General features: G+C 38.0%; 4 protein-coding genes across 5 annotated transcripts in view; 3 read left to right on the top strand and 1 right to left on the bottom strand.

Annotated features, from left to right (window-relative positions):
- LOC113047146 (acidic repeat-containing protein) overlaps nucleotides 1–3197 on the top strand; it is a 5393-nt gene extending 2196 nt beyond the window's left edge. The window contains exons 2-6 of the mRNA XM_026208425.1: nucleotides 944–1005; nucleotides 1129–1197; nucleotides 2172–2223; nucleotides 2337–2373; nucleotides 2464–3197. Of these exons, the coding sequence (XP_026064210.1) occupies nucleotides 944–1005; nucleotides 1129–1197; nucleotides 2172–2223; nucleotides 2337–2373; nucleotides 2464–2515 (272 nt within the window). The 3' untranslated portion in view covers nucleotides 2516–3197. The remainder of the gene's footprint in view (nucleotides 1–943; nucleotides 1006–1128; nucleotides 1198–2171; nucleotides 2224–2336; nucleotides 2374–2463) is intronic.
- Nucleotides 3198–4203: 1006 nt separating this feature from the next.
- nosip (nitric oxide synthase interacting protein) lies at nucleotides 4204–7856 on the top strand. Its single transcript, XM_026208429.1, has 10 exons — nucleotides 4204–4466; nucleotides 4706–4782; nucleotides 4884–4989; nucleotides 5157–5238; nucleotides 5349–5484; nucleotides 5574–5719; nucleotides 6067–6183; nucleotides 7191–7261; nucleotides 7384–7492; nucleotides 7586–7856. Exons 2-10 carry the CDS (start codon nucleotides 4713–4715, stop codon nucleotides 7655–7657), a joined length of 909 nt encoding a protein of 302 aa, XP_026064214.1. The 5' UTR covers nucleotides 4204–4466; nucleotides 4706–4712; the 3' UTR covers nucleotides 7658–7856.
- Nucleotides 7857–7974: 118 nt separating this feature from the next.
- On the bottom strand, nucleotides 7975–10952 carry LOC113047147 (calumenin-like). Its single transcript, XM_026208428.1, has 8 exons — nucleotides 10807–10952; nucleotides 10179–10400; nucleotides 9886–10079; nucleotides 9468–9640; nucleotides 9045–9105; nucleotides 8854–8945; nucleotides 8663–8770; nucleotides 7975–8482 (listed from the first exon to the last, which is right to left on the bottom strand). The coding sequence occupies exons 2-8, from the start codon at nucleotides 10391–10393 to the stop codon at nucleotides 8375–8377; spliced, it is 951 nt and encodes a 316-aa protein (XP_026064213.1). The 5' UTR covers nucleotides 10394–10400; nucleotides 10807–10952; the 3' UTR covers nucleotides 7975–8374.
- A 4408-nt stretch (nucleotides 10953–15360) lies between these two features.
- On the top strand, nucleotides 15361–21629 carry pax10 (paired box 10). Of its 2 annotated transcripts, XM_026208430.1 has the most exons (8): nucleotides 15361–15770; nucleotides 17956–18121; nucleotides 18590–18757; nucleotides 19221–19303; nucleotides 19426–19582; nucleotides 19905–19975; nucleotides 21033–21177; nucleotides 21349–21629. In XM_026208430.1, exons 2-8 carry the CDS (start codon nucleotides 18016–18018, stop codon nucleotides 21447–21449), a joined length of 831 nt encoding a protein of 276 aa, XP_026064215.1. In that variant the 5' UTR covers nucleotides 15361–15770; nucleotides 17956–18015; the 3' UTR covers nucleotides 21450–21629. The 2 variants fall into 2 exon arrangements, with proteins under 2 accessions (XP_026064215.1, XP_026064216.1); XM_026208431.1 differs by lacking the exon at nucleotides 15361–15770 and having other exon boundaries at nucleotides 17814–18121.
- The last annotated feature ends 1035 nt before the right edge of the window (nucleotides 21630–22664 follow it).

Consider the following 22664-nt stretch of genomic DNA (forward strand, 5'->3'; position numbering starts at 1 on the left):
AATTAGTAAAACAGACAACTGGAATCATATGGTGAGCAGTCAGGGACGATATGTATGAAGCGTTTAAAGGATAAATTAGGGATGCAGCAGCACAGATGTCAGTGGAGTGGTAGCAAAAGAGAGAGAATCATTCATTCATAATCTACATATTCATGTTGATACATACAGGAAGTATCACGAGGGAACAGGCAATAAAGCAACTATCAGGAGATGCAACATATAACTGTTTAGACTGAATCCTTTTTCTGTCGTAAATGTAGTTTTTTGTAATTTTTTTTTTCCCTGGTGTTTGTTTTTTTCATTCTCTGTTTTGTGTAATATCTGCTGTGTCATCATGTGTAACTAGCACAATGGTGTGTTGTACAAAGCACCCCATCTTAACCCCACTCTGAAACGAATAAATCAAAAGATCCTGTGTTGCACAGTGTAATTTCTGTTACCTCTGTTATTTTACCTTTAAATGTGTGTGCCTCAAAAAATGTTTTAAGCTTAAATTAATGTCCAATTTTGGCAAGTATTGCCAATCGCTATTTATCTGGATAATGTACCTTAAATGTAATCAATAGAGAATTGATTAATTGTAACCCAATAAGGGTACTGTATTAACAAAGAAAACTAAATGCATTTGAAAAAGAATATTGTCATATTGTGATGATATTAATATAAACTATTTATAAACCTTTATTTATTTTATGTATTATTTATTTTTTGAATAATATACAATAAGTGTATACATTTTCATGCATATATATATAGTTACTCATAAATGTGAGCTGAGCTGAGCTGTGTACGTGCATGTGTGAAAGTGAAAAAGAAAAAAAAGTGGTGTTCACGTGAGTAAGACTAATTCATTCTGTTCCTCATCACAATTGCCACCACACTTTTAACATACACATCAATAATATTCATTTTTAAAAAACACAGCTGACAATATATCTTTCAGATGAGGACGATGATGATGATTATCATGAGGGATCCATTTGTTCACTGTGTGCCCACTGTGAGGTAGGCCTTTCGAGCTCTATTAGTCTAATAAAGTGCACTAGTTGTAGTCTAAATATGCCTTCAACCAGTCTTGATTTGAATTTGGCCATGATCCAGTAATTTCTCATTTCTCTCTCCCCTCAGCATTGTGATAGCTGTGATAAGTGCCCATGCAAAAAAGGAGACGACTCTGAACACTGTGACTTCTGTGATGTGAGAAACCCACCACAAACACACATTTCCTAAATAACTAAAGTATAGTTTACTAAACAACTCAGCACAAAATCTGTGTAATCTAAGATATTATAGTGCTGACTACAAATTTTGTCATGTAATCTGTAATCATTAAGTGATTACAATTCAGAAGTTCAGTACTTTATTTTCTAGGCTTACAATCAAGTAAAATTAAAAACTACTTATTTGCCTTACAGTATCGTTATTTTGACAGTCTTTTGAATTGATAGTCAATTAATTGATTTAAAAACTATTTGTAATTAACTCATTTCAATTACCATTGCATTCAATCCTGTTATCTTATGACCCCCCCCACCCCATACATAAAAGTTGCATTGTTGAAATATAAATAAATGTATGATAAATGAGAGTTTTATATAACTACAACCCAACACCTGGCCCTAAACAAACTAGTGCCTATTGAGTGATTAATGTGATTTATTATTTATTTATTTATTTATTATTTTTATTTAATTATATTGTTGTATCTGGTCCCTTTTTTCACCTAATAGAGTTTTTTTTTGGGCTTTTATTCTCTTATCATGAAAAAGTGCCACCAAATGAAAAAATATCTGCTAAACTATTTTTTTAAGTGCTCAGTAATAATGCATTTATTCTTTAAAAGAAATTATAGTTTGCTTTACAACTTCCATTTGATTTTCAGAGAAAAAACTGGAGTGTGTTAATATATTGCACTTACTGTAGCTGTTGAGTGAAGCTAGAGGCCCTTCAGCTGTGTTTGTGCAGACAGACAGATAAGTGTGCATTAATGACATAAAGACTTGCATTAGTCACAGCATGTGGGGGTCCAGGCCAGTAACAGTAAGTGTTTAAATGCAAATTATGTGGTTGTCTAAATGGCTAAAGTATAGGGTGTTCCTTTTCCCCCTACAAATCCACATGCACATATTTACACAAACAATTACTTAAAAAACGATCTATTGTCTCTTCAGGACTGTGGAAAGTGCTACATGTGTCCTGTCTGTGAGACCGTCTGCAAGCCAGGTAAGAAACACACTTCAACAATTTCATACATGCTATTTATTTGTTTAGATTGTGGTCAACTTCAAAATCTGATTATTTAACTAACAACTAATTTGACACTTTTTTTCTAAAAGGTGGCTTTGTTGACTCTGTTTCTGGATCCATCTATAAGTAAGATAATACTATCATGCAAATAAACCTGCAATATTAATGGTTGTTACTAGTCAAAAAATGATATATCCCCTCTTCTCTCCTTTTCAGGACTGTCGCAGACGTCTTGGATGGCGACGATGACGATGATGACGACAACTAAACCCATTCGTCACCAGCACGTGGCCAAAAGAGGAACGTGCAGTTGGGCGTTGTGTTTCACAGATTTCAGGATTTACATTGTAGCGATTTGTTTATTGTCGTTAAGTTATTTTTCTCTTTTGTGCTACCACATCACACGCTACAGTTTGGTCAATAAATACATATACGTGGAATTAAATTAAATGTATTTAACTGAACAACATATACCTTTTAAATAGTCTTGTTATTAACATCAGTTATGATATGAAATGTTATTGCAAAAGCTAATTGTGTTGTTTTGATGGAATACTTATGGAATAAAATGAGGGAACGTTTTATTTATGTGTTTAAGTAGTAGTACTTAAAAATACTTTCAAAAACATACATTATATCATAGTATAATTGTCCTTATTGGTTGTAATGTTTTTCATTTTGCTGTCAGTTTTACTGCTGACGAAACATGATTTCCAAACATGATTTATGATATGAAAGATGGGCTTAAAGGGATGTTTATCTAAAAAAAAACTGTGTCATGACTTTCTCACCATCATATTGTTTCAGTGTCATATGATTTTCTTTCTTCAGCAGAAAACAAAGGGGAAAGTTCTGAACTAGCAGGAGCCAGCCTTTTGATATTTGATGTCCAATAGTAAAAGTGTGCCAATAAGAACCTAACTAGCACATTAAATAGTCATACTACTTAATATATTGCTCCCTGCATGTAGCATGATTGGTCAATAATACTCAATAACTGTTTTCTCACAAATGTGACCATGCAGCTCATTGCCATTCTCTATCCTACAACTTACGACAGTAAGCAAAGCTGGGTAGTAAAGTGGCCTTTGAGGAATAACTTAATTATTAAGCATCCATTTGATAAAAGACTTGAACAGGTAAACGACACAAAGCATGGGAGGATAAATAAAAAAGAGACTAAATATGTTCATATGTATATGCTAAATATGACTTAATTTGTATATGCTAATTAGTCCATAGAAATCATTTTTAAAGGGATACTCCACCCATAAATGAAGATTTTGTCATTAATCACTTTCCCACATGTCGTTCCAAACCCATAAAAGATTTGTTCATCTTGGAACACAATTTAAGATATTCTGGATGAAAACCGGGATGCTTGTGACTGTCCCATACTGCCAAATAAATAACAGTGTGAAGGTCCAGGAAAGTATGAAAAGCATCGTCAGAATAGTCCATCTGCCATCAGCGGTTCAACCGTAACGTTATGAAGAGATGTGAATACTTTTTGTAAGCAAATAAAACAAAAATAATGACTTTATTCAACAATCCTTTGCCAACAGCCTATGCTCTTCATTGTCAGCAGCGCCACAAGGATGCACTGTTTCTGTGTGTATTTAGCTTTGATTTGAAAGAAGCTTTTACGAGTTTGGAACATAGAATGTATAAAAAAATGGACGTAGTGTCCGTGACGTCACCCAAAGACTCCCTGAAGTGTGTTTTTGAAGCCTAAAGTGTGCAAAAGGGTCTGGCTGGCAGCGCGTCACCGCGGGACTCTCCCGGACAATCAAAAATGGGCAAAAAGGCGGGAGCTACTTGCTGAAGCCACGCCCACCTAGCGCGACAGCGGTGACAGCAGCGGCAAATCCACCTGTCACCTGTTTGCACCAGGCTGTAGACGTTTTTTTCTGCTGTAAAGTTGGGAATTTTAACATGGGGATCTATGGGACTGACCCCCTTTTGCAGCCAGCCAATCGGACGGTAATTGTTTCTCAGGGGGATGTAAGTGATTTTCAACATTTAAAGGGGGTAGTCTAGTCGGTGATTTAATTGCCGTCAGATTCCAGGATGTCGAGTAGTCGGTGTTTTTCTCTCACCTCCTCCGTAAAAATCCAATGACCAACTGACAGAAGGAACGAGCTTTTATTCTGAAATTTAAGACGAACCAGGAAGTGGAGCAAAAAAAAAAGGTCCTTTCCGGTTCAGCAACATAAGAGGTAAACATCAACTCCTGTGCTTATTCCCGCACGCTCAAACTTACTATTAATCTATTATATAACAAATTGCGTTTGATCTATGTGTAGCTACCGGCTTATTGTTGTAATGTGTGACATCTGTTATGGTTTGTCTCGCTAGTCCACCAAGCAATTATCCAGCAACGTGTAGTTATGTGAAACTTTGTGCAAAATCTGTTCACCAAAAATACCGTAAAAACAATTCATTTTGTTCTGTAAAGGACAAGCATGACTCGACACGGGAAAAACTGCACAGCAGGAGCCGTTTACACTTATCACGAGAAGAAGAAAGACACCGGTAACGTAGCCCTTCTGGTCTTGTGTATTCACGTGTGTCATCATGAAATGATTGAAATGTAATTACAACATCGAACTGTGCATCTCACTTCATGTTTCCAGCCTCTTCTGGTTATGGGACACAAAGTGTGCGTTTGGGGAAGGATGCGATCAAAGACTTCGACTGCTGCTGTCTCTCCCTACAGCCCTGCAGGGACCCCGTCGTCACGTACGAGACTCATGTGCCCTTATAGAGATGTTTTAATGCTGACATGGTCTGCATGAGGTTATTTAACCCGGTCTGAGGTGGTTGTACTGAGTGTTACTGGACCATCTGTCTGCCAGCTGCTTGGAGACTGGGATTAATGTGTGTTTGATTATATTTGTTTACTGCAGTGAAGATGGATACTTGTATGAAAAAGAAGCCATCCTGCAATACATTCTTCACCAGAAAACAGATATCGCCAAGAAAATGAAGGTTTAAGCACTTCTTACAAATGTGTTTTGCTCTGAATGTGATTGCCCTTCACTGTTTGTCTAACACACACACACACACACACACACACACACACACACTTTTAAACTCAGGCATATGAGAAGCAGAAAAAGGCTCTAAAGAGTGAAGGCCAGCTGGAGTCCAAGTCTGAGGAGCGAGAGAGAGCTGAGAACTTCAAACAGAGAGAGAACAACATCGTCTCCAAGCCAATCAACCCCTTTACCTCAGGTGTGACAACCAGACAAGGAGGTTTAAACTTAAGCACAGCACAATGAGATTCCTGATGGATTATGTGTGTATATCTCATGTTTCTGTAGAGAAATCTAAGGACGAAGGAAGCCAGAAGGGCTCAAGCAGCTCCTCCAGTTCTGACACAGGAGCGTCCAGTTCCTCTTCAGCTCTGCCCAGCTTTTGGATCCCCAGCCTCACACCAGAGGCCAAGCCCACCTTGCTTAAAAAACCTGTAGGTATTCCCTTTTTGCCAGCCGCGTGTCCCTAATTTTGGGTCTTCAGTAGGCAGGTCTCATTCATGGAAGAGCATTACACAATATATTGTGCTTGTCCTGAAATCAGTTTGCATGCCAAGTCATGATGCCCTTGATTGGTTAGTTTGTCCATCTCTCCTCCTGGTTCGGTCAGTTCTCCACTCTACTGTGTTCAGTAGCTCCTTGTGTCATGATTGTCTTCTTTAAAACTCTCTCACCCTGTATCGGGTACTCAATTTAAGAAATACACTTCAAAAGGATTTCTTAACTCTTTTGACATCATCTGTTATCATTCACTGTTTTTCCTTCTCTCCTGCTTTTCCAGTCAAAGACCGTGTTGTGCCCCATGTCAGGACGTCCTATAAAGATGAGTGATTTGATTTCAGTGCGCTTCACTCCACTGGACCCCAGTCTGGACAGAGTGGCCCTCCTCACACGCCAAGTGAGAAGCCTTAATTTATGAGTTTTTCATTTATGTGTGTATTCATTTATTTATGAGCTGTATCTATCTTTCCATTCAATACTATATACAATACCTTTTAGATTTGGGGTTGGTAAGATTAGAAAAAAGTAATAAGAAAGGTAAACCTTGTAAGATGTTAAATAAATTGTGATAGTTTCTGATGAAGGGTTTATAAATGTATTTGTGAGGAAACTGACTGCCTTCAGAAAAGTTTAGATGGTCTTTTCTTTACATGATCAAAGACTATAGAATACCCAAGACGTGTCACTCTTATAGTTATGAAAGGGGAGAAATGCAATGCTCAATATGGCTGCCCAATCACAGAAAGCCCCGCCTTCTGAATGATATCAGTAAAGTCAGTGCATTACTGTAGCTGTCATTCGAAGTCCAGGATGCTATAGAAACAGTCAGCGTTCAGAGACCTGCGCTTGGGACTGCACATGTGTACTGGCAGTTCTAGCCTGAGAAATAAGCTTTTTAATTACTCCATTTGAGCAAAAGAAACATTTATAGCCGCTTTTCCACCGAAATTACCTGGAACAATTTTTTCCAGGAACTTTTTTTCCCCCAGACCTGTAGCTGTCTGGGTGTCCATCACGGTCTGAACTACAGAGAGATTAGGCAAATAGTCTGGTGACGTAAATCTATGCTGTGTTTCTCAATACCAAGTATGCAAATCTCTGGTAATTCTGCAAACAGCAGCGTACTCGATAACGTCATTCAGCTCGCCTTGGCTACTGCAGTTTTCCTCACTGTATGTTTACAATAAGACAAAATATGATATCAAATAGCACTGCCTCTTTTCATTTTCTTTTAAACCTATTAATAGCCGCCGAAATGCAATTCAGGGAACATACATACATTATATCAAACAGTATTGCGGTATTTCTGTATTGTATCTTAAGAAAAAAAACTGACCCAAACCTTTACATTACCACACGTCTTTTCAAGCTGTATCTTCAAGGTGTTAATCAACTGTTCCTCAGGACAGATACGTGTGTGCAGTAACCAAAGACACGCTTGGGAACTCTGTGCCCTGTGCAGTTCTTAGACCCTCGTGAGTTTGACTTTTACTCTTTATTCAGCAAGAATTGATAAGCCTTTAGACTTTTTCATTCATTTAGGCCGTGCCTCCGCTCTCAGTTTCTCTCTCTTTTTGTTTCCTGTCTTTCCCTCAAGTGGAGCCGTGGTCACTATGGAGTGTGTGGAGAAGCTCATACAGAAAGACATGATTGATCCAGTGACTGGAGACAAACTGAAAGAGAAGGACATCATACCCCTTCAGAGGGTGTGTATGAGAGACATAATGCTGTAAAGAGTGTCTCAGTGTGCTAGAGATGCAGAAAGTCAGTGTATAATGTGTTTCTTTGCTGGTCGACAGGGTGGGACTGGCTTTGCAGGCTCAGGAGTGACCCTCAAAGCTAAAGAGGCCAGACCCGTTATGCAAGCATAAACAAGAGGATTGGACCCCGCTTTCACCCTGTAAATATTGTCATTAATTTGTAGTCCTTTGGTTGTTTGGTGATGGGGTAATTGGAGTGGATGTTGAAGTTATTTTTTTTCTCCTTGACTCCAAAGATACTTTAATGTCATGTGTACACAATACGCAGTAAATGTTTTTTTGTTTTTAATAAATCATTCATTTTACACACTTTCTCATTTGTCTTGTTTGAATAGTTTTAAGAGAGCTTCTGTGATGAGTTATTAGACCTCTCATCAGAATGCAATATAATGTCTTTGAGGACAATGAAACTAAACTCCAGTCCACAATTAAAAAAACCAACATGGCTTTATTAAGAATTCACAGAGAGAAAAATGTTCCACAGATACAGTGTCAATCACTTTTGTCTCCTCCCATCTACTGAGTCCCCGCCCCCCCCCTCTTTCTGAGCTATACCTCTTTTCATGTTAGTGATATGTTGAATGTCAAATCACAGACCACTACAATTGAAGCTGTGAAATTCACCTTGTAACGGTGAAAACAGGGCTGTTATTGTGAATACTGATGCGACTGTATTCAGTGCTGAATTCCTCAAGTGGAAGACATCAGTCTATTTCCTCACAATTAGCAATGAGCTGGAGTGTCTGTTCAATTTTCATATTCCGTTTACTATCTTCTCACCTACGTCCCCAAATACATTGCCCTCCCCTGTACCCAAATATACCAGCATTAAAGTTCATCGTGTCTTTTGGTGAGGTCCTCTCCGTAATTAGTCGCTTGGCTCCCGACAAACATGTTCCAGTTTGCCAGAATCTCCTTCTTTGTGATTTTGTCATCCTGGTAAGTCAATTACACGAAGCAGTTGGAAGTCCATTGCAATTCATTGGCAGTGAATTAAAAGAAAGACAGAAGTAAAGATTAATTCTAAATTGATCCTTGATTATTATTATTGGTGTTTATACATTATTGAGAATCAGTGACAGCACCCACGTTGAAGACCCTGTGAAAGCCACTTACATTGTCTTTATCAGTTTCATGAATGAGATGCCGGGCCTCATTATCAGCATGGTCCACCTCTCCAGGGAGGATCCAATGAGAGACTTCACTGGCATCAAGGAAACCATCCTAACAAAAGAAAAACAAATCATGAAAGAATAGCCAGGAAACACTCCCAGGTGATGGTGACAGATTTCCCTCCCACTGCATACCTGGTTCATGTCTCTGAACTCTGAAAAGTGTTTCTTTTCTGTTGTGACCCAATCTGGTTCATTCTCTCCATTTTCAGGGGTGAACATGTCCCCTGGGAACACGAGCACAGTTTCAATTCATCTGGCCACTAAACATCAGTTTTCATGAAGGCTTTCTTCTTCTTTCCCAGGTGAACGGTGTAGACACTTACCAATGTATTCCTGCAGATCAATCCTGCCATCACCATTCTTGTCAATGTCTTCAATGGTTTCCTGTAACAATGAAGGATCAGAGTTCGCAGTGATCTGTTTCATTGCTTCTCAAGTGGTCTGAAAGACGTTAAATGCTAGCAATAGATAGCAAAAGGAATAAGCTTCAATATTCACAGTAATTCTTCTGTCACTTGGCCATTTTTATTCGTATTTTTTAACATAAGCATACATTCTGTAGAATCACGTAGAAACCCTCTTCCCCAAATCCATTATTATTGTCCGATCACACAAGACAAACCTCTCACATAGTGAAAAGTGAAAATTAATTTTGGTCCTTGATCTATATGTTTTTTCCTCCATGTTTTTAAAGCGGTTTCTGTGAAACATGTTAGTATAAATGCCTTCTGCTTTACTCTACGTACCTGTATCACAATGTCCCTCATGTGGTCATACTCCTCTGGATGGAGGAAGGCAGTGAACTCTTCTCTGGTAGCAACACCGTCCCCGTCCCGGTCTGCGGACTTGAACCGTCTTTCATCTCTAGTGAGCATGGCTTTGTAACTCTCCTTATCATCCACATCATCAAACTCTACATCTGAAATACAGTAACAGTACACTAACCCTCAGTATTGGTCATTGGAGTCTTAAGTTCTAAACATTAAACATTTTTGATCTATTTAAATTGAAATACAAATTTATCCAAAATAAAATCGATTCATTTTGCGAAGATGTTGCACTGTTGTGAACAATTAATGCACAACCCTACATAAACAGCTTTTTTCCTCATTAAAAGCCACATAATTAGTAGCCCCGCCCAAACTCAAAGGCTCGTTTAATTACCCATATAATATCCATAGGTGGTGTTCTTGTACTCGATCCAGCCAATCTTCCCATCCTTGTTCTGGTCGTACTCTTTCCAGTGCTTGTCCACGTTCTCCTCGATGTACCTCCTCTGCCTGTGCTTGATCCAGTGGTGCAGCTCAGCATGACTGATGAAGCCGTCCTTATCAGTGTCAATCCTATCCACAATCTTTCTGCAAAGGCAATATACAAGAAAAAAATTATAATATTGTTAATTCTAATAATATTATTACTCTCCTATGTAGTGTACCGTTCTTGCATATTTATTTTACCCTAGTCTCTCTTTGCTCTCCTCAGGGCTCAGCTGGTCAAAGGTCTTGGCTTCCTCTTTGCCCAGGAAGGCCTCGTGGTCATACTGGTATCCGTGGGCATCATCATGAACATGGTCACTGAGGTCGGGCTTATGATGTACACGCTTCTCCTGTGCAGGCACAGCAACTGTGACCCCAACAAACAGGGCAAGTGTCCCTAAAAAGAGCAGCTGCATTTTCTCCCTAAGGAGTGTGTGTAAAGAGACAGAAAAAAGATTTGATAAATTATTTCTGCTCTAGATAAAAAAAAAAGGATTATGCACACTAACACGCAAAGTCATTGTGCTTAGCAATGAAAAATGAACATTTATCATCCATGGTCTTATTCAATTTTAAATTAAATGATACAGCATAGACATATGTTTTCAACTTTCTGAATAAGCATCAATTATTTTATGTTAAAGCATAATAATAAAAAACAAGGACAAACATAAAATAAATAAAAAATAGTTTTATGCAGTGATTTACATCGTCTAATGACTTTGAACGAGCTGTACAAAAATAGTTGGCATTAAAAATAAAAAACAGTGCTATTTAAGTTTTACAAAATTAATAATAATAATAATGTGAAACTGTATAAATGACTTACCAAGCCTGCAGTGATTTCTGCGTGAGTTCACCCGTTTATCCTGAGTTGAGAAGTACGCGTTGGCACTGTTCTTCTTTAAAGTGCACGTAAACGGGGGTGGGGCTGCCATGTTACGCGACCTCAAAAAGATTTTACTGACAGGACAAAGAGCCAATTGTAAGACGAGAGTGGGCGGGGCCTAGGAGAATTCTAAATTCTACTGGCTGCGAAACGCCACGTTGACACGCGAGCGCGCATTCAGAGAGGCAGGCGCGTTTTGCCAAACTGGGAAAAAAGTTTTGAGGATTGCTTGTCTTTGACTGAAACATTGTGTTAATTGCGTTCGGGCTGGAAAATTATGGAAATAAATTACATTAAACGCATGTTAAATAACCTTAATGTAACATGCAAATTCTGTATTATAAAGTCTTTAAGGCGCAAGTTAAAATCTGGTCAGTGGTCTTTAAATTAGGCTACTTGTTCGCCTAATTGTAATAATAATAATATCAATACCTATTCAGAAAGTTTTCGTTTTTTACATTAAATGCCAACAGATCAAATCCTTAAGCATTGTCAGATTAAACAATATACTGAATAATGAATATTAGCATGTAAGTGTAGTTTTTTATGTTATTAAAAAGAAAAAAGCAAGCAATCCCTTTTAAAGATTTAATACTTCCTTTTTTATTTTGTTTGTGGTCAGTTTGACTGGTATACCAGGAAGAATGTTGAAAAATGCAATAAAATATTGCAACTAAATATAACTGGCTAAAATATAGGGCAGCAGTGTGAACACAAATCAAAATGTTTTAAGTTCTATTCATGTTTTATGGCATGTTTTATATACTGCAGTTTATGTTATTAAGTTGAAATCTCGTTTAAATTTAGATCATACCTGGGTTCCTCTAAAGTGCATTACAATCATATGTTAGCATTCCCTGGGAATCGAGTCTGAACCTGTGTTTCTCTAACACAGAATCCAATAACTTTATCAAAAGTGTCCTTAAATAAATGTGTGTGTGTGTGTGTGTGTGTGTGTATATATATATATATATATATATATATATATATATATATTTTTTTTATAAATGCTTATATTTTGAACATTATGTCCATTAATGGATCATTAAAAGAACATAATAATACATACATAATAAAGAACTGTAAAAATATAAAGTTGCGCAAAGGACCATGTGACACTGACTGTAGTCATGGCGACTGAAAATGTATCTTTTTATCAAAGGAATAAGTAATAAACCTTTATTTTAAATTGTTTAGACTGCTTCACAACATTTTTGCTTGTATCTTTTTTTCCTTTTTTTAAATAAAATTATTGCAAAAAACATTTAATCTACAATTAATCTGCAGTTTTATCAATCTACACTCTTAGAAGAAAAGGTTCTATAGAACCTTAAAAGGGTCTATCAGGCGCTACATATTTGGAACCCCTAAAAGGTTCTATACAGAACCCCAGTTAACCCTTTTTTCTAAGAATGTAAGAAGCTTTCTGCAGAATTTCAGGCTTTGCAATTCCATGTTAGTCTGTTTATGAGACAACAAAATACTTGCAACTATGGATGCTAGAGCCAAGGCGACTTGTGTCTTCTTATACCTCCTTCCACTTTGTCACCTCCCGATTTCGTTGTTTCTCAATCCCTCGTCCTCCCTCACATCTTTTCGCACAACTTTTCACACCTGCCCTCTTTCTTTAACTCTTTGTCTCTCTCCAGACAAACACAGCGCTTCGTCCCTCGGTCCTCACCCCTTTTTCTCCCTCTGTGTGTGTGTGTGTCCCCTCTCTTCTCTCTCTTTGCCTGTGGCTGTGTGTCTAGTACCATGGAGCAATTGAAGGTGACAGGGCCAGAGAGAGAGGAGGGGAGAGGGAGGACGTGGCACTCTGTAGCCTGGGGGCACACAACAACACACACAGAGAGAGATGTCAAAGGAAATGGGAGGGCAGAGACGACAAAATAAGGAAGAAGACAAGTGCTCAGGAACCAAACGGATGACACAGAGTGATGGAGAGACTGTGGGCTACTGAATTATTTGTAATTGATGCATTAACATCAATGCCTCTGCCGGATTTTGGCATCACACACAGGATCTGGAGTACAAAACTTGCTCCTTTACCACATATACATGCACTCTCATACATGTACACACATTCTTTTTTTTTGAGCGCTTGATGTTAATTTGTCCCGGCATTGTTGCTATGGTGACCTCTCTTCCCCCTCCCCCCCAGCAGAGAGAGAGGGTGACAGAGATGAACTAACAAGACACTGAAAAAAATGTGCCCTGAAGGAGCGTACGCTCACACACCAGCACACATAATAAACACGCACTCAACGTCACATGTGTGCAACACTCTGACACTAAATACTAACAATGTTTTATTAGGATCCCTTCTCATTTGCTTCACTTTTGTAACTATTTCAAAAAGTAGCCCACATGGATAAAGATGCTTTTCATCTTCTTCGGTTGCGTTTCTGTTTAAATCCTCTGTCTGTTTTCCGTGTCATTGTCTTTGCAGTGCATCCTCTGAACGAGTGACAAAGAGGGAGAGATAGGTACGGGGGGGAGGAAGAGAGAGGAAGAGAGCGGAGGGTTTTGTCAACCGGAAATAAATAAAGCTGGCACCCTCCTTCTCCTCCGCCTCCTCTGTCTCTCTTTCTCGTGCCCTCCGTGTCTCCCTTCCTTGTTTTTTTTTTCTACAAGGATACATCCATGGCCTCGTTATGTCTTCCTATTTCTGTCTTTCTGTTTCAGTTCCTTCGCTATCATGTGTGTACCGCACGAAACTCCTTGTGATTTGTTTGTGCCGTGATAGTGTCTGTTGACCTGATGGTGCTTGTCACATTAAAGAGATGGACCTCCCAAAAATGAACCTTCTGTCATCATTAACTCACTCTCATGTGATGTCTGGAACACAAAGGAGATGTTCAGCAGAAGGCTCCAGCTGCTCTTTTCCATACAGTGACTGGTGTGAATGGTGCCTAGAGGCTGTTAAGTCACCTAAAAGTACCATAAAAGTAACATACCAGCAGTCCACACGACTCCTGCGCTAAGTCTTCTGAAGTAATACAATAGCTTTGATCAGACCAATATCATTTTGGAAGCTTGGCAGCTCATTTAGTCAGCATTCACTTTCAGTTTATAGAAAAGAGCAGTGTGAACATGCTGAATATCTCACAAAAGAAAGTCATACAGATCTTGAAAGACGTAACACTTGGTAAGCAATGACAAAATTAGCATTTTTAGATGAACATCCTTGTAATATTTGTGTAGATCTACTCTGACCCCATAAGTAATCTCTGTTTATTGACATACTACTTCCTCATTCCAAGTCTTTGCATAATATTTATATAAAACTTCATAGCATGTAGAAAATGGTCAGTGGTTCTCTGCATTTTTGTGTTCAAGGCAAACTTTTATCCAAAATGTTTTTTTGTCAGTTTTTTTGTCCTCTACAAATTCCCTCCTGTCTAAGCTGATATGTGTATCTTTGGTATGTCTAAGTTTTAGTGGGGTTTCTTAGCATTTTAAATTAAGATTTTGTTAATATAACTAACCTTTAATGAAGTAATAATTCATAGGGGATCCCAGCCCTTTACCTTAGATTGAATGCATGAAAAAAGAAACATAATCCGTACACAATAAAAAAGCTCATGATTCTCTGATTCAGTATGAACCCGTTTGATCCTTTTTCTTACTTCGAAAGTGAGAATAAAGAGGCCTCATATTTATTTGCCTAAGTTGAACCTTTCATATTAACTAGAACCAAAACTGTCATGTTGTAAGTAAGTAGTGTTGGCTGAGTCTCCTGTATCAGACCTCCAAGTCTCTCTCTCTTTCTGTTTTTTCTCTCTCGTATTTTAACGTGTCACAGACTCTTTGGTTTTTAAAGTTAATCCAATAAAATATGCAAATATAGCATTGGGATTGTCACAAAGTGCAGTGGAGGGTAAACATGCTTTATACACTCACTCTGATGTGTGTGTGTGTGTGTGTGTGTGTGTGTGTGTGTGTGTGTGTAGAAGAGAGGCCCTCACACGCAAGTCTGAGAGCATCTCCTTATGTTTGCATGTAATCTTACTAGCGAGCATGGAACGTAAAGAGAACAGAGTATTGAGTGCAATTTCTCTTCTTAAGTAGTTCAAACAAAACTACTTTTTTAGTCTGAGATGCATTGTATGTTTTATGTTAAATCAAAGGCTTAATGCTTAATTTATGTCAGCATACCACGTTTTGATGATTTCATAGGAACACATCTGAATTAAGAAATGCCTTCTCATATACATTGTTGTTGTTTTTTCTAAAATCCTGTCAAATGTGCACAAACTACTAGCTACTACTAAATATTGTAGAAACATAATTTTCTGTAAAGTTGCTTTGTAACGATTTGTTTTGTAAAAAGCGCTATACAAATAAACTTGAATTGAAAAAAATATACATCTGTGTTGATCTCAGCAGTGCATCAGAGCAGGTGCATGATCTGCGGCGGTCTCGCAGCTCTTACGTTAGCCATTTCTGGAAGTCCTTATCTTCAAAACACGAATTGCTTTTGTGATACTTTAGAAGCAGCTTTTTGTCTCCTCTTTTACAGTCTTTTTTTTTGCCTCCACCCCTCTCTCTCACTTCATCACCCCTTTTCCTGGCATTAAGTCCAGACCTGACACTGACACTGACTCTGTGTGTCATCCCTCTCTCTCTCTTTCCCTCTCTCCCTCATTGCTTCAAGGACCAGAGTGCCTGCAGATGCATTTCTCTGTAGCCCACTACCCCTCCCTCGCCTCCTCTCTTTCGCCCTGTCTAACTCTCTCCATCTTTCTCTCGCTTTCCTCTCCTCCCATGCTCCCTCTCTCTCTCTCGAACACAGTCTAACATTAACAAAGCAAGAGAACAGAGAGAAGGAGAGAGGGATGAACAGAAAGTGATAGAGACACTGAGCAAGTGTGGACCACTTTTACAATTCATTCATCTACCAGGTGAGTCTCCTGCCTTCACTGCCGACACCACGACTGAGACATCCACAGATTCATGGGAAAACTACATCGATTTGGGGAAATTACTGGTTAACTGTGGAAAGGTTATGGAAGACTTGACCTTTGACATTTTCTGTTTGGGATAGGCTACAACAATATGTTGTGTTACACCACCAAAGGCAACATTTAAATAATTCAGATGTGTATTTGTCTTTGCTTGAGAGTCATAAAAAAGTCATATTTAATTAATTTAAGTAGTTTATTTCATTTATTTCAAAACCACATTTTTACGTCTATATACATGTCAGCATGGTTTTATTATTCTTTATTAATTTACTTTTATACTTCATAAATTCATTGCATATTTTATTTTATACATAAGTCAGCATGTATTGTATATAAAAGAAGCATTTGCATATGGATTGTATCAATATTTAACTGTTCATTTCCTGAGTTTATCTGAGCTCTAATCATTTTTAATGTTATTATTATTATTCCATATTGTCATAATAATCATATATATTACATTTTATTTATTGATCATATACATTAATAAACACGGCTTTAATGCATTGGTTTATTGCACCCTGATCTGTGTTGTTCCGCTACATGTCACTTCTCTATATTTTGTTTCTCCTTCGGTTCTAGATCCTTCTTTGCCTTTAAGGGCCATGGTTTACTCTCAAAACCAATGCAAACATTATTATACAAGCACTTCTAGGTTATTTAAACGGCTAGATCTATAGTATTTATGATGATGGCCTCCTTTCTGTGTATTTTAGTAGTTTGACATGTAAAGCTATTAGTGAAGCAGTGATATTTTTACTAACTCTTCAACAGCATTTATTTATTTAGCTGAACACTGCTCTATAAATTATGTGAAGGTGCTGGCTTTTTTGTGTGTGTGACTTAAATGCACTTGTATTCTGGTTGGTGTCTTCATGCCTCCATTTTCAGACTGAGCTTTGTTGTGTAGTCAGAGTTTGTAGTCGAAAACATGGATTGTGTGCCATTGTGTGTGGTGTATCTATAATTATCTCTTTGTTTTGTTGGAGTGTGTGTCTCTCTGTTGTGTAGCATGTGTGTGTGTGTCTGTGTGTATTGTTGTTAACATTAGTTGACAGTATTACTCTCTCCAGTCATGCGTGTGTGTACGACGATGTCAGACTAGAAGTTATGTACTTCTTAATTACTCACTGTATGTGTGTAATGAACTCTTTCACTCTCTCTCTTTCTGTGTGTGTGTGTGTGTGTGTGTGTGTCTGGGGGGGGGGTTAATGTATGTATATGTATACGTGGGAAAGGGAGAGACAGACAGATAAAGAGAGTTTAAGATGCAATCGAAACATACTTTAAAGACATCAGATGGGTCATTCATGCTAGTTTGATCCAGTTGTGACGATTTTAATTACATTTCTTATACAAGTAATTTTTTAAGTGTTAAGAAATTGCATTGTGTCGTCTCAAGACAAATTACAACATTTTAATAAATGCTGGGTGTAGCTATTCCTTCAGAAAGATTTCTTTTAACATAACCATTTTGGAATTTACATGTTTTAAATAGTTTTAAATGTTTACTATAAAAAATCATGAAAACAGGGTTGACATTTTAAGATATACATAAAACATAAGATAAATGGATAACGGTAACTGGACTTTAACGTGTCATTGGAAAGTTAACTTCTGAAAGGACCTTGATGTCTTTATGACAAATATGGAATAGTTCATTATTTTAAAAAATGGATGAATATGATAATAACAGGGTTGGCACGAAACTAAAACATAGGTTTTTACTAAAATGTTAGCTTTTGTTGCCATATCTTTTGTTTTCTAATACAATGGCATAGTTGTTGGTATACTATAGCAGGGAGATGTTGGAAACAAAGAAAAATAGACCATTATTGAAAATTAAAACGTTAAAAATGAATAAAGAAATGTTACCTGATGTGTTCACTGTTAAGTGAAATTATTAATAATTGAATCAAATGAAATGTTATTCTCTGTTAGAAAAAAATTTACATAATCAGCCAATCAAAGCCATGGAAATGCAATACTAAATAGCTGACACAACACAGGCCTAAAGAATGAAATACAAGAGGCGTTTACTGCACATAAATACTGAATTTATTGTATTTGATTTTTCAGATGACATTTTTTCACAGTTTTACTTCTTCCGTCCTTTATTCAGGGTTGGAGTGGTCTGGATGATAGAAGGAGAGGGTCAGTGTTTTCTCACAGGTGACATTTGATGTATGACAATCTGACCATGCTGAACTTACAAAACAGCTCCAACTGGACCGGCCCAAACAACTGGTACCACCCGGCCGACACCATCACTCCCCAACATGGGACAGGTACCTGAGCATTACCAAGTCATATCTTTATGTTTTAGTAAAGCACCTCTGTGTGTGAATGTACGCTGGATGTCTGCTTGTGTTTGTGAAGTCAGCTTTGGGGTGAACCAGCAATTCTTATACTTGACTGAGCACAAACAGAGGGAGCCAACAGCTACACCATCAGCCACGCATGTACACCCACATACAAACACGGCAGTCTCTGGCCTTGACATCCTCGCTTTCATTACAGGAGGCGGAACTGAAGTGAGCAGACATTAGACACAGAATTAGATGCCCATAATACAGTTGCTGCTTATTCACACGTACGCAAATAAGGTCAAACTGTCCAAGACAAGATGCTGCAGCGCACTAGAGCTACAGTCTTCAAAGAGACAGTTCTGTCCATGTGATAACACACATTGCCACACCGAAACGCAGCACTCTTACGAGACTCTCTGAAGTTGAATGGTTTTTTCTTGCGCTCAGATGGTTGTGTGGAAGATCTGAATGTGCAGATGGCCGGAGCAGGGGAAGGAGTGGTGCAGGGAGAGAGGGATGAGGTGGACGAGTCGCAGCTCCACCTGCAGCTAAAGAGGAAGCTGCAGAGGAACCGCACCAGCTTCACCCAGGAGCAGATCGATGCCCTGGAGAAAGGTGTGACTCAAAGCGCTGGCTCGCGCTGAGCTTTCTATGCAAAATAATCAGAGTCATAGAGAGGATATATTTGTGTGGGATTGTTTTATTCTGTTGTTTTTTTTGCATCTAGGAACGATGGATCTTTTAAGATTCTGCCACATTCCTTTTCTTATACTTTTCATGTACATTATACATTTTGTGTAATTTTTTTTCTCATCCTCATCCTCATGTTGTTTCAAACCCGAATAACGTTTTTTCTTCTGTGGGACACAAAAAATAAGATATTTTGAAAAATGTTTGCATTTTTTGTCCATGCAATGAAAGTCATTGGGGTTCTAATTGTTCTACAGTAGAATGTCACACTGGTTTGGATCTACATGACAACATTCTCATTTTTTTGGTTAAACTATCCCTTCAAAAATAAAAATGAGCAATTCTGCTTGTATTAAATGTTTGGTCTTCTGTTAAATCCGTTTTCCAGAGTTTGAAAGGACTCATTACCCAGATGTCTTTGCTAGAGAGAGACTGGCTGCAAAGATTGATCTTCCAGAGGCCAGAATTCAGGTGATACTGGCTTTGTGAAATATTTCCATGATTCTCTTTGAGATTTTATGGTGTTAATGCTATTTAAACAATACATAAAGACAGTGTCCATCATGCACTGACCCATATTGGATGATTGACAGGTATGGTTCTCCAATCGGAGAGCTAAGTGGAGAAGAGAGGAAAAGCTGAGAAACCAGAGGAGATCAGGGGGCACCAGTTCCTGTTCTCAGACACATACACCCCTGAACACGTCCTTTACCTCCCCTGTATATCACTCCCATCACAGCAACAGCTCAGGTATGTCTTTTTTATGACTTACTTCACAATATTAGAACAAGTACAGCTTTGCTAAACATCTGACCGATAGGTTTCTCCACTACTTTCTCTCCTATTTTCATGCATGATAAATTGGTGTTTGTTCACTTCGAACTGTTTTTTACTACTCTTTCTTCAAACTCCTCGAATCAAATATCAATTAAAAGTTCTGTATTGCATTGATTGTTACATACAGTACTACCAAAGCCTCCATAAACACTTAAGCAGTGATAAGTTGTAGTAGTAGGAGTAATGATAACTGTGGTTGTTACTGTTACTATCCTCTTGTGTTCTCTCTTTTAAGGCTCAATGCACAGTCGGAGTGATTCGTCTCTCTCAGGCTATAGCTCTCTGTCTGTCTTCTCCAGTATGCAGGTAAATCATGATGACCTTCCCCGGCTGTATACCAACCATATTATCTTGATAGGCAAGATGTCTATCCAAACAGATATGTAATTCTACATCAGTAGTCTACTGAATAATGTACCCAGTCATTTTAGTTTTGACTTATAATACTGACACCTAGTGGCGCGCAAAAGCAAACGTTTGATGTCTGCAAAGGCCTACCAACATTCTTTAAAATACCTTATTTTGAGTAGCACTTAACAAAGTCAGGTTTTAAACGCCGCGAGAGGGAAAGTAATGATTACTTATTATAGGCCTATTTAATTTTGGCGTTTAATATTCATTTAAAGTTCTATCATGCGCGAGCCACCGGGTTGTGTTCTGTTTACAAATCTCACAAACCGTTCGAAATTAGAATGCCCCACAAACTAACTTTATCGGTTTACACAAACCGGTGATAACTGTTTGGGGGGAAACGTTTTTAAACTACAGTCGGTTAGGCTACTGTGTGCAAAAAAAGACAATATTTGTTTTTAATGTCTTAATTAAAAAAAAAAGGATGCCCTCGAAATCATACCAACATCCGCCTTTTTGTTTCTTTAAAGCATTCAAAACAAAGTGCTTTTCTACAATGGTAATTAATGCAGACAAAAAAGTCAAGAACACACACGTATTACGCAACTGAAAGGTGAAACCGAACATTCAAATTGATTTGAAATAGCTCAAGAGCGCCCTCTGGTGTTTCTTATGGACTTAAACGCAGCCTGCTGTAGTTTCTAAAAATAATCACTCGCACGTATACAGCAGGTTTACAGTTCAACAGGTCCGATTTAGTCCATAAATGCGCTCCCTGTAGTCAAACAAACATATCATATACCTCATGCACTCTTTTCAATTATAGCAACCCACCCAGTTTGCTGCTCTGTCTGTGACACCCTGATCTAAAACATCATAAAAACCCCAGAGTACACTTATGAGAGGTGTTTGTCGAATAATAAGCTGTCAAATGATTATATTACTGAATCTGTTGATACTCTAAATGAAATGAGATTAATCTTTTATCTCTATTTGCTCTTCTCTCATTTAGTCTTTGCCGTCCCAGTCCACTCCAACATACTCCTGCATGTTGCCTCCTTCTCCTTCTGCCCTCCCGCCTCTCTCCCGTAAATTTGACTCCTCATCTTACACCTCTCCCCACCTCCCTCCCCCACCCACGGCCAGCGCAAACACAGGTGAGTGACGTTTCGTGACATACTCCACCCTCACATCGCAATCCACAGGCCAAAACACAGCATGAACAAACAGTGTGTGAATATGGTTTAGCCACTTCTGTGTTACAAATAAGTCATTAGAGCTTGCCACGAGTGAAGAACGCACTGGTAAAGGCCTTGTGTTTCTTCCAGGATTCTTTCCCGGTGTTTCCGCAGCAGGGCAGACTGCGGTTCAAGGCAGTGATCAGGAGCTGGGACATGGTCTGGGGCAGTACTGGACCAGGCTGCAGTAAAAACACACCTTATCATTATCAGACAAAACCAGCAGAGCTTCAATCAGCGACTTTGAGCAAATTATTTAACAAAACGTGTGTCAGGAAACCCTACTTATTTAGATTATGTACACATCAGGGAAGCAGTCTATGTAAGCCATAATCCTGTGGAAGAAATAAAAACGTGGAGCTCACTAACCTGCACAGCTGGAAGAGAAAATGGACTCCAGCCTTTTTGATCTGCATGGTTCTGTACTCAGCACCATGCCAGACAATAGCACAAACAAGTCTGGTTAACATTCCCAGCTACTGGAGTTAAAACAGTGCACATCTAAAAAAATAGCGGAGGCCAACACCTTGCCTCATGTTGATGCAACGGGAAAATGTTGTTTAACTGATGTGCCACTTAAAATCAATGTGATAAACTACATGTGTCTAAAAATGAGGATGTTTTAAAACTGCTTCTGTAGCTGCCGTTCAATAGTTTGGGTTTGGTAAGATATTTTAGTGTTTCTTATGCTCTTATAGAGGGTGCATTTATTGACTAAAAATACAGTTAATGCTGAAATATCTGTAAAACTTAAAATACCTTATTATTATTTAAATATGTATATTTTAAAGTATAATACCTTTGAAGGCAAAGCTGAATTTGAATTGAATTGAATTGAATTTGCAGCATCGTTACTCCATTCTTCAGTGTCAAATAATTCTCCAGAATCATTCTAATATACTGATTTACTGCTCTATAAACCTATAAACCTTCTCATTATCGATATAAATAACACTTTTTTTAAATTTATAAATGTCTATATGTCACCTTTGATCAATTTAATGTATTCTTGCCGAATAAAAGTATTATTATTATTATTATTATTATTTAAATCTTACTAACCCCAAACTTTTGAACGGTAATGTAGATTGATGGTACTGAAAATGATAGATTTAGATAAGTCCCATCAGTCACCAGCCGTCATAATATTGCACTGAGGGGGAGAAACCAATGACAATCAAGCTAATACACAAGCTAAGCAGTGACAATCAATCAAGTGCACAAAGTAGCTCAAAAGAATCAAAACTGAAAAATAGAAATAGCTGTTGCCAATGACAATCGAAATACATTATTGCAAAAGGCTGCAAAGACAATCAAACATACTGACCATGTGTAATATACTGAAGTTAATGATTTATTACTGTACATTGTTAAATGGACATTACTGTGAATTGATTATTGCTTTA

This window comes from Carassius auratus, chromosome 28, assembly GCF_003368295.1.
Source record: "Carassius auratus strain Wakin chromosome 28, ASM336829v1, whole genome shotgun sequence".
Lineage (NCBI taxonomy): Eukaryota > Metazoa > Chordata > Actinopteri > Cypriniformes > Cyprinidae > Carassius > Carassius auratus.

Bases quoted from the DNA above. Each gene is read 5' to 3' on its own strand.
- nosip (XM_026208429.1), top strand. From the start codon at position 4,713: ATGACTCGACACGGGAAAAACTGCACAGCAGGAGCCGTTTACACTTAT. The intron at 4,990-5,156 runs GTACGAGACTCA...TGTTTACTGCAG, and splicing joins TGCAGGGACCCCGTCGTCAC to TGAAGATGGATACTTGTATG. The intron at 6,184-7,190 runs GTGAGAAGCCTT...ACTGTTCCTCAG, and splicing joins TGGCCCTCCTCACACGCCAA to GACAGATACGTGTGTGCAGT.
- LOC113047147 (XM_026208428.1), bottom strand. From the start codon at position 10,393: ATGCAGCTGCTCTTTTTAGGGACACTTGCCCTGTTTGTTGGGGTCACA. The intron at 10,080-10,178 runs GTAAAATAAATA...TTGCCTTTGCAG, and splicing joins GAGAGCAAAGAGAGACTAGG to AAAGATTGTGGATAGGATTG. The intron at 8,946-9,044 runs GTAAGTGTCTAC...TCGTGTTCCCAG, and splicing joins TGATCTGCAGGAATACATTG to GGGACATGTTCACCCCTGAA.
- pax10 (XM_026208430.1), top strand. From the start codon at position 18,016: ATGTATGACAATCTGACCATGCTGAACTTACAAAACAGCTCCAACTGG. The intron at 19,976-21,032 runs GTAAATCATGAT...TCTCTCATTTAG, and splicing joins CTGTCTTCTCCAGTATGCAG to TCTTTGCCGTCCCAGTCCAC. The intron at 21,178-21,348 runs GTGAGTGACGTT...TGTTTCTTCCAG, and splicing joins CACGGCCAGCGCAAACACAG to GATTCTTTCCCGGTGTTTCC.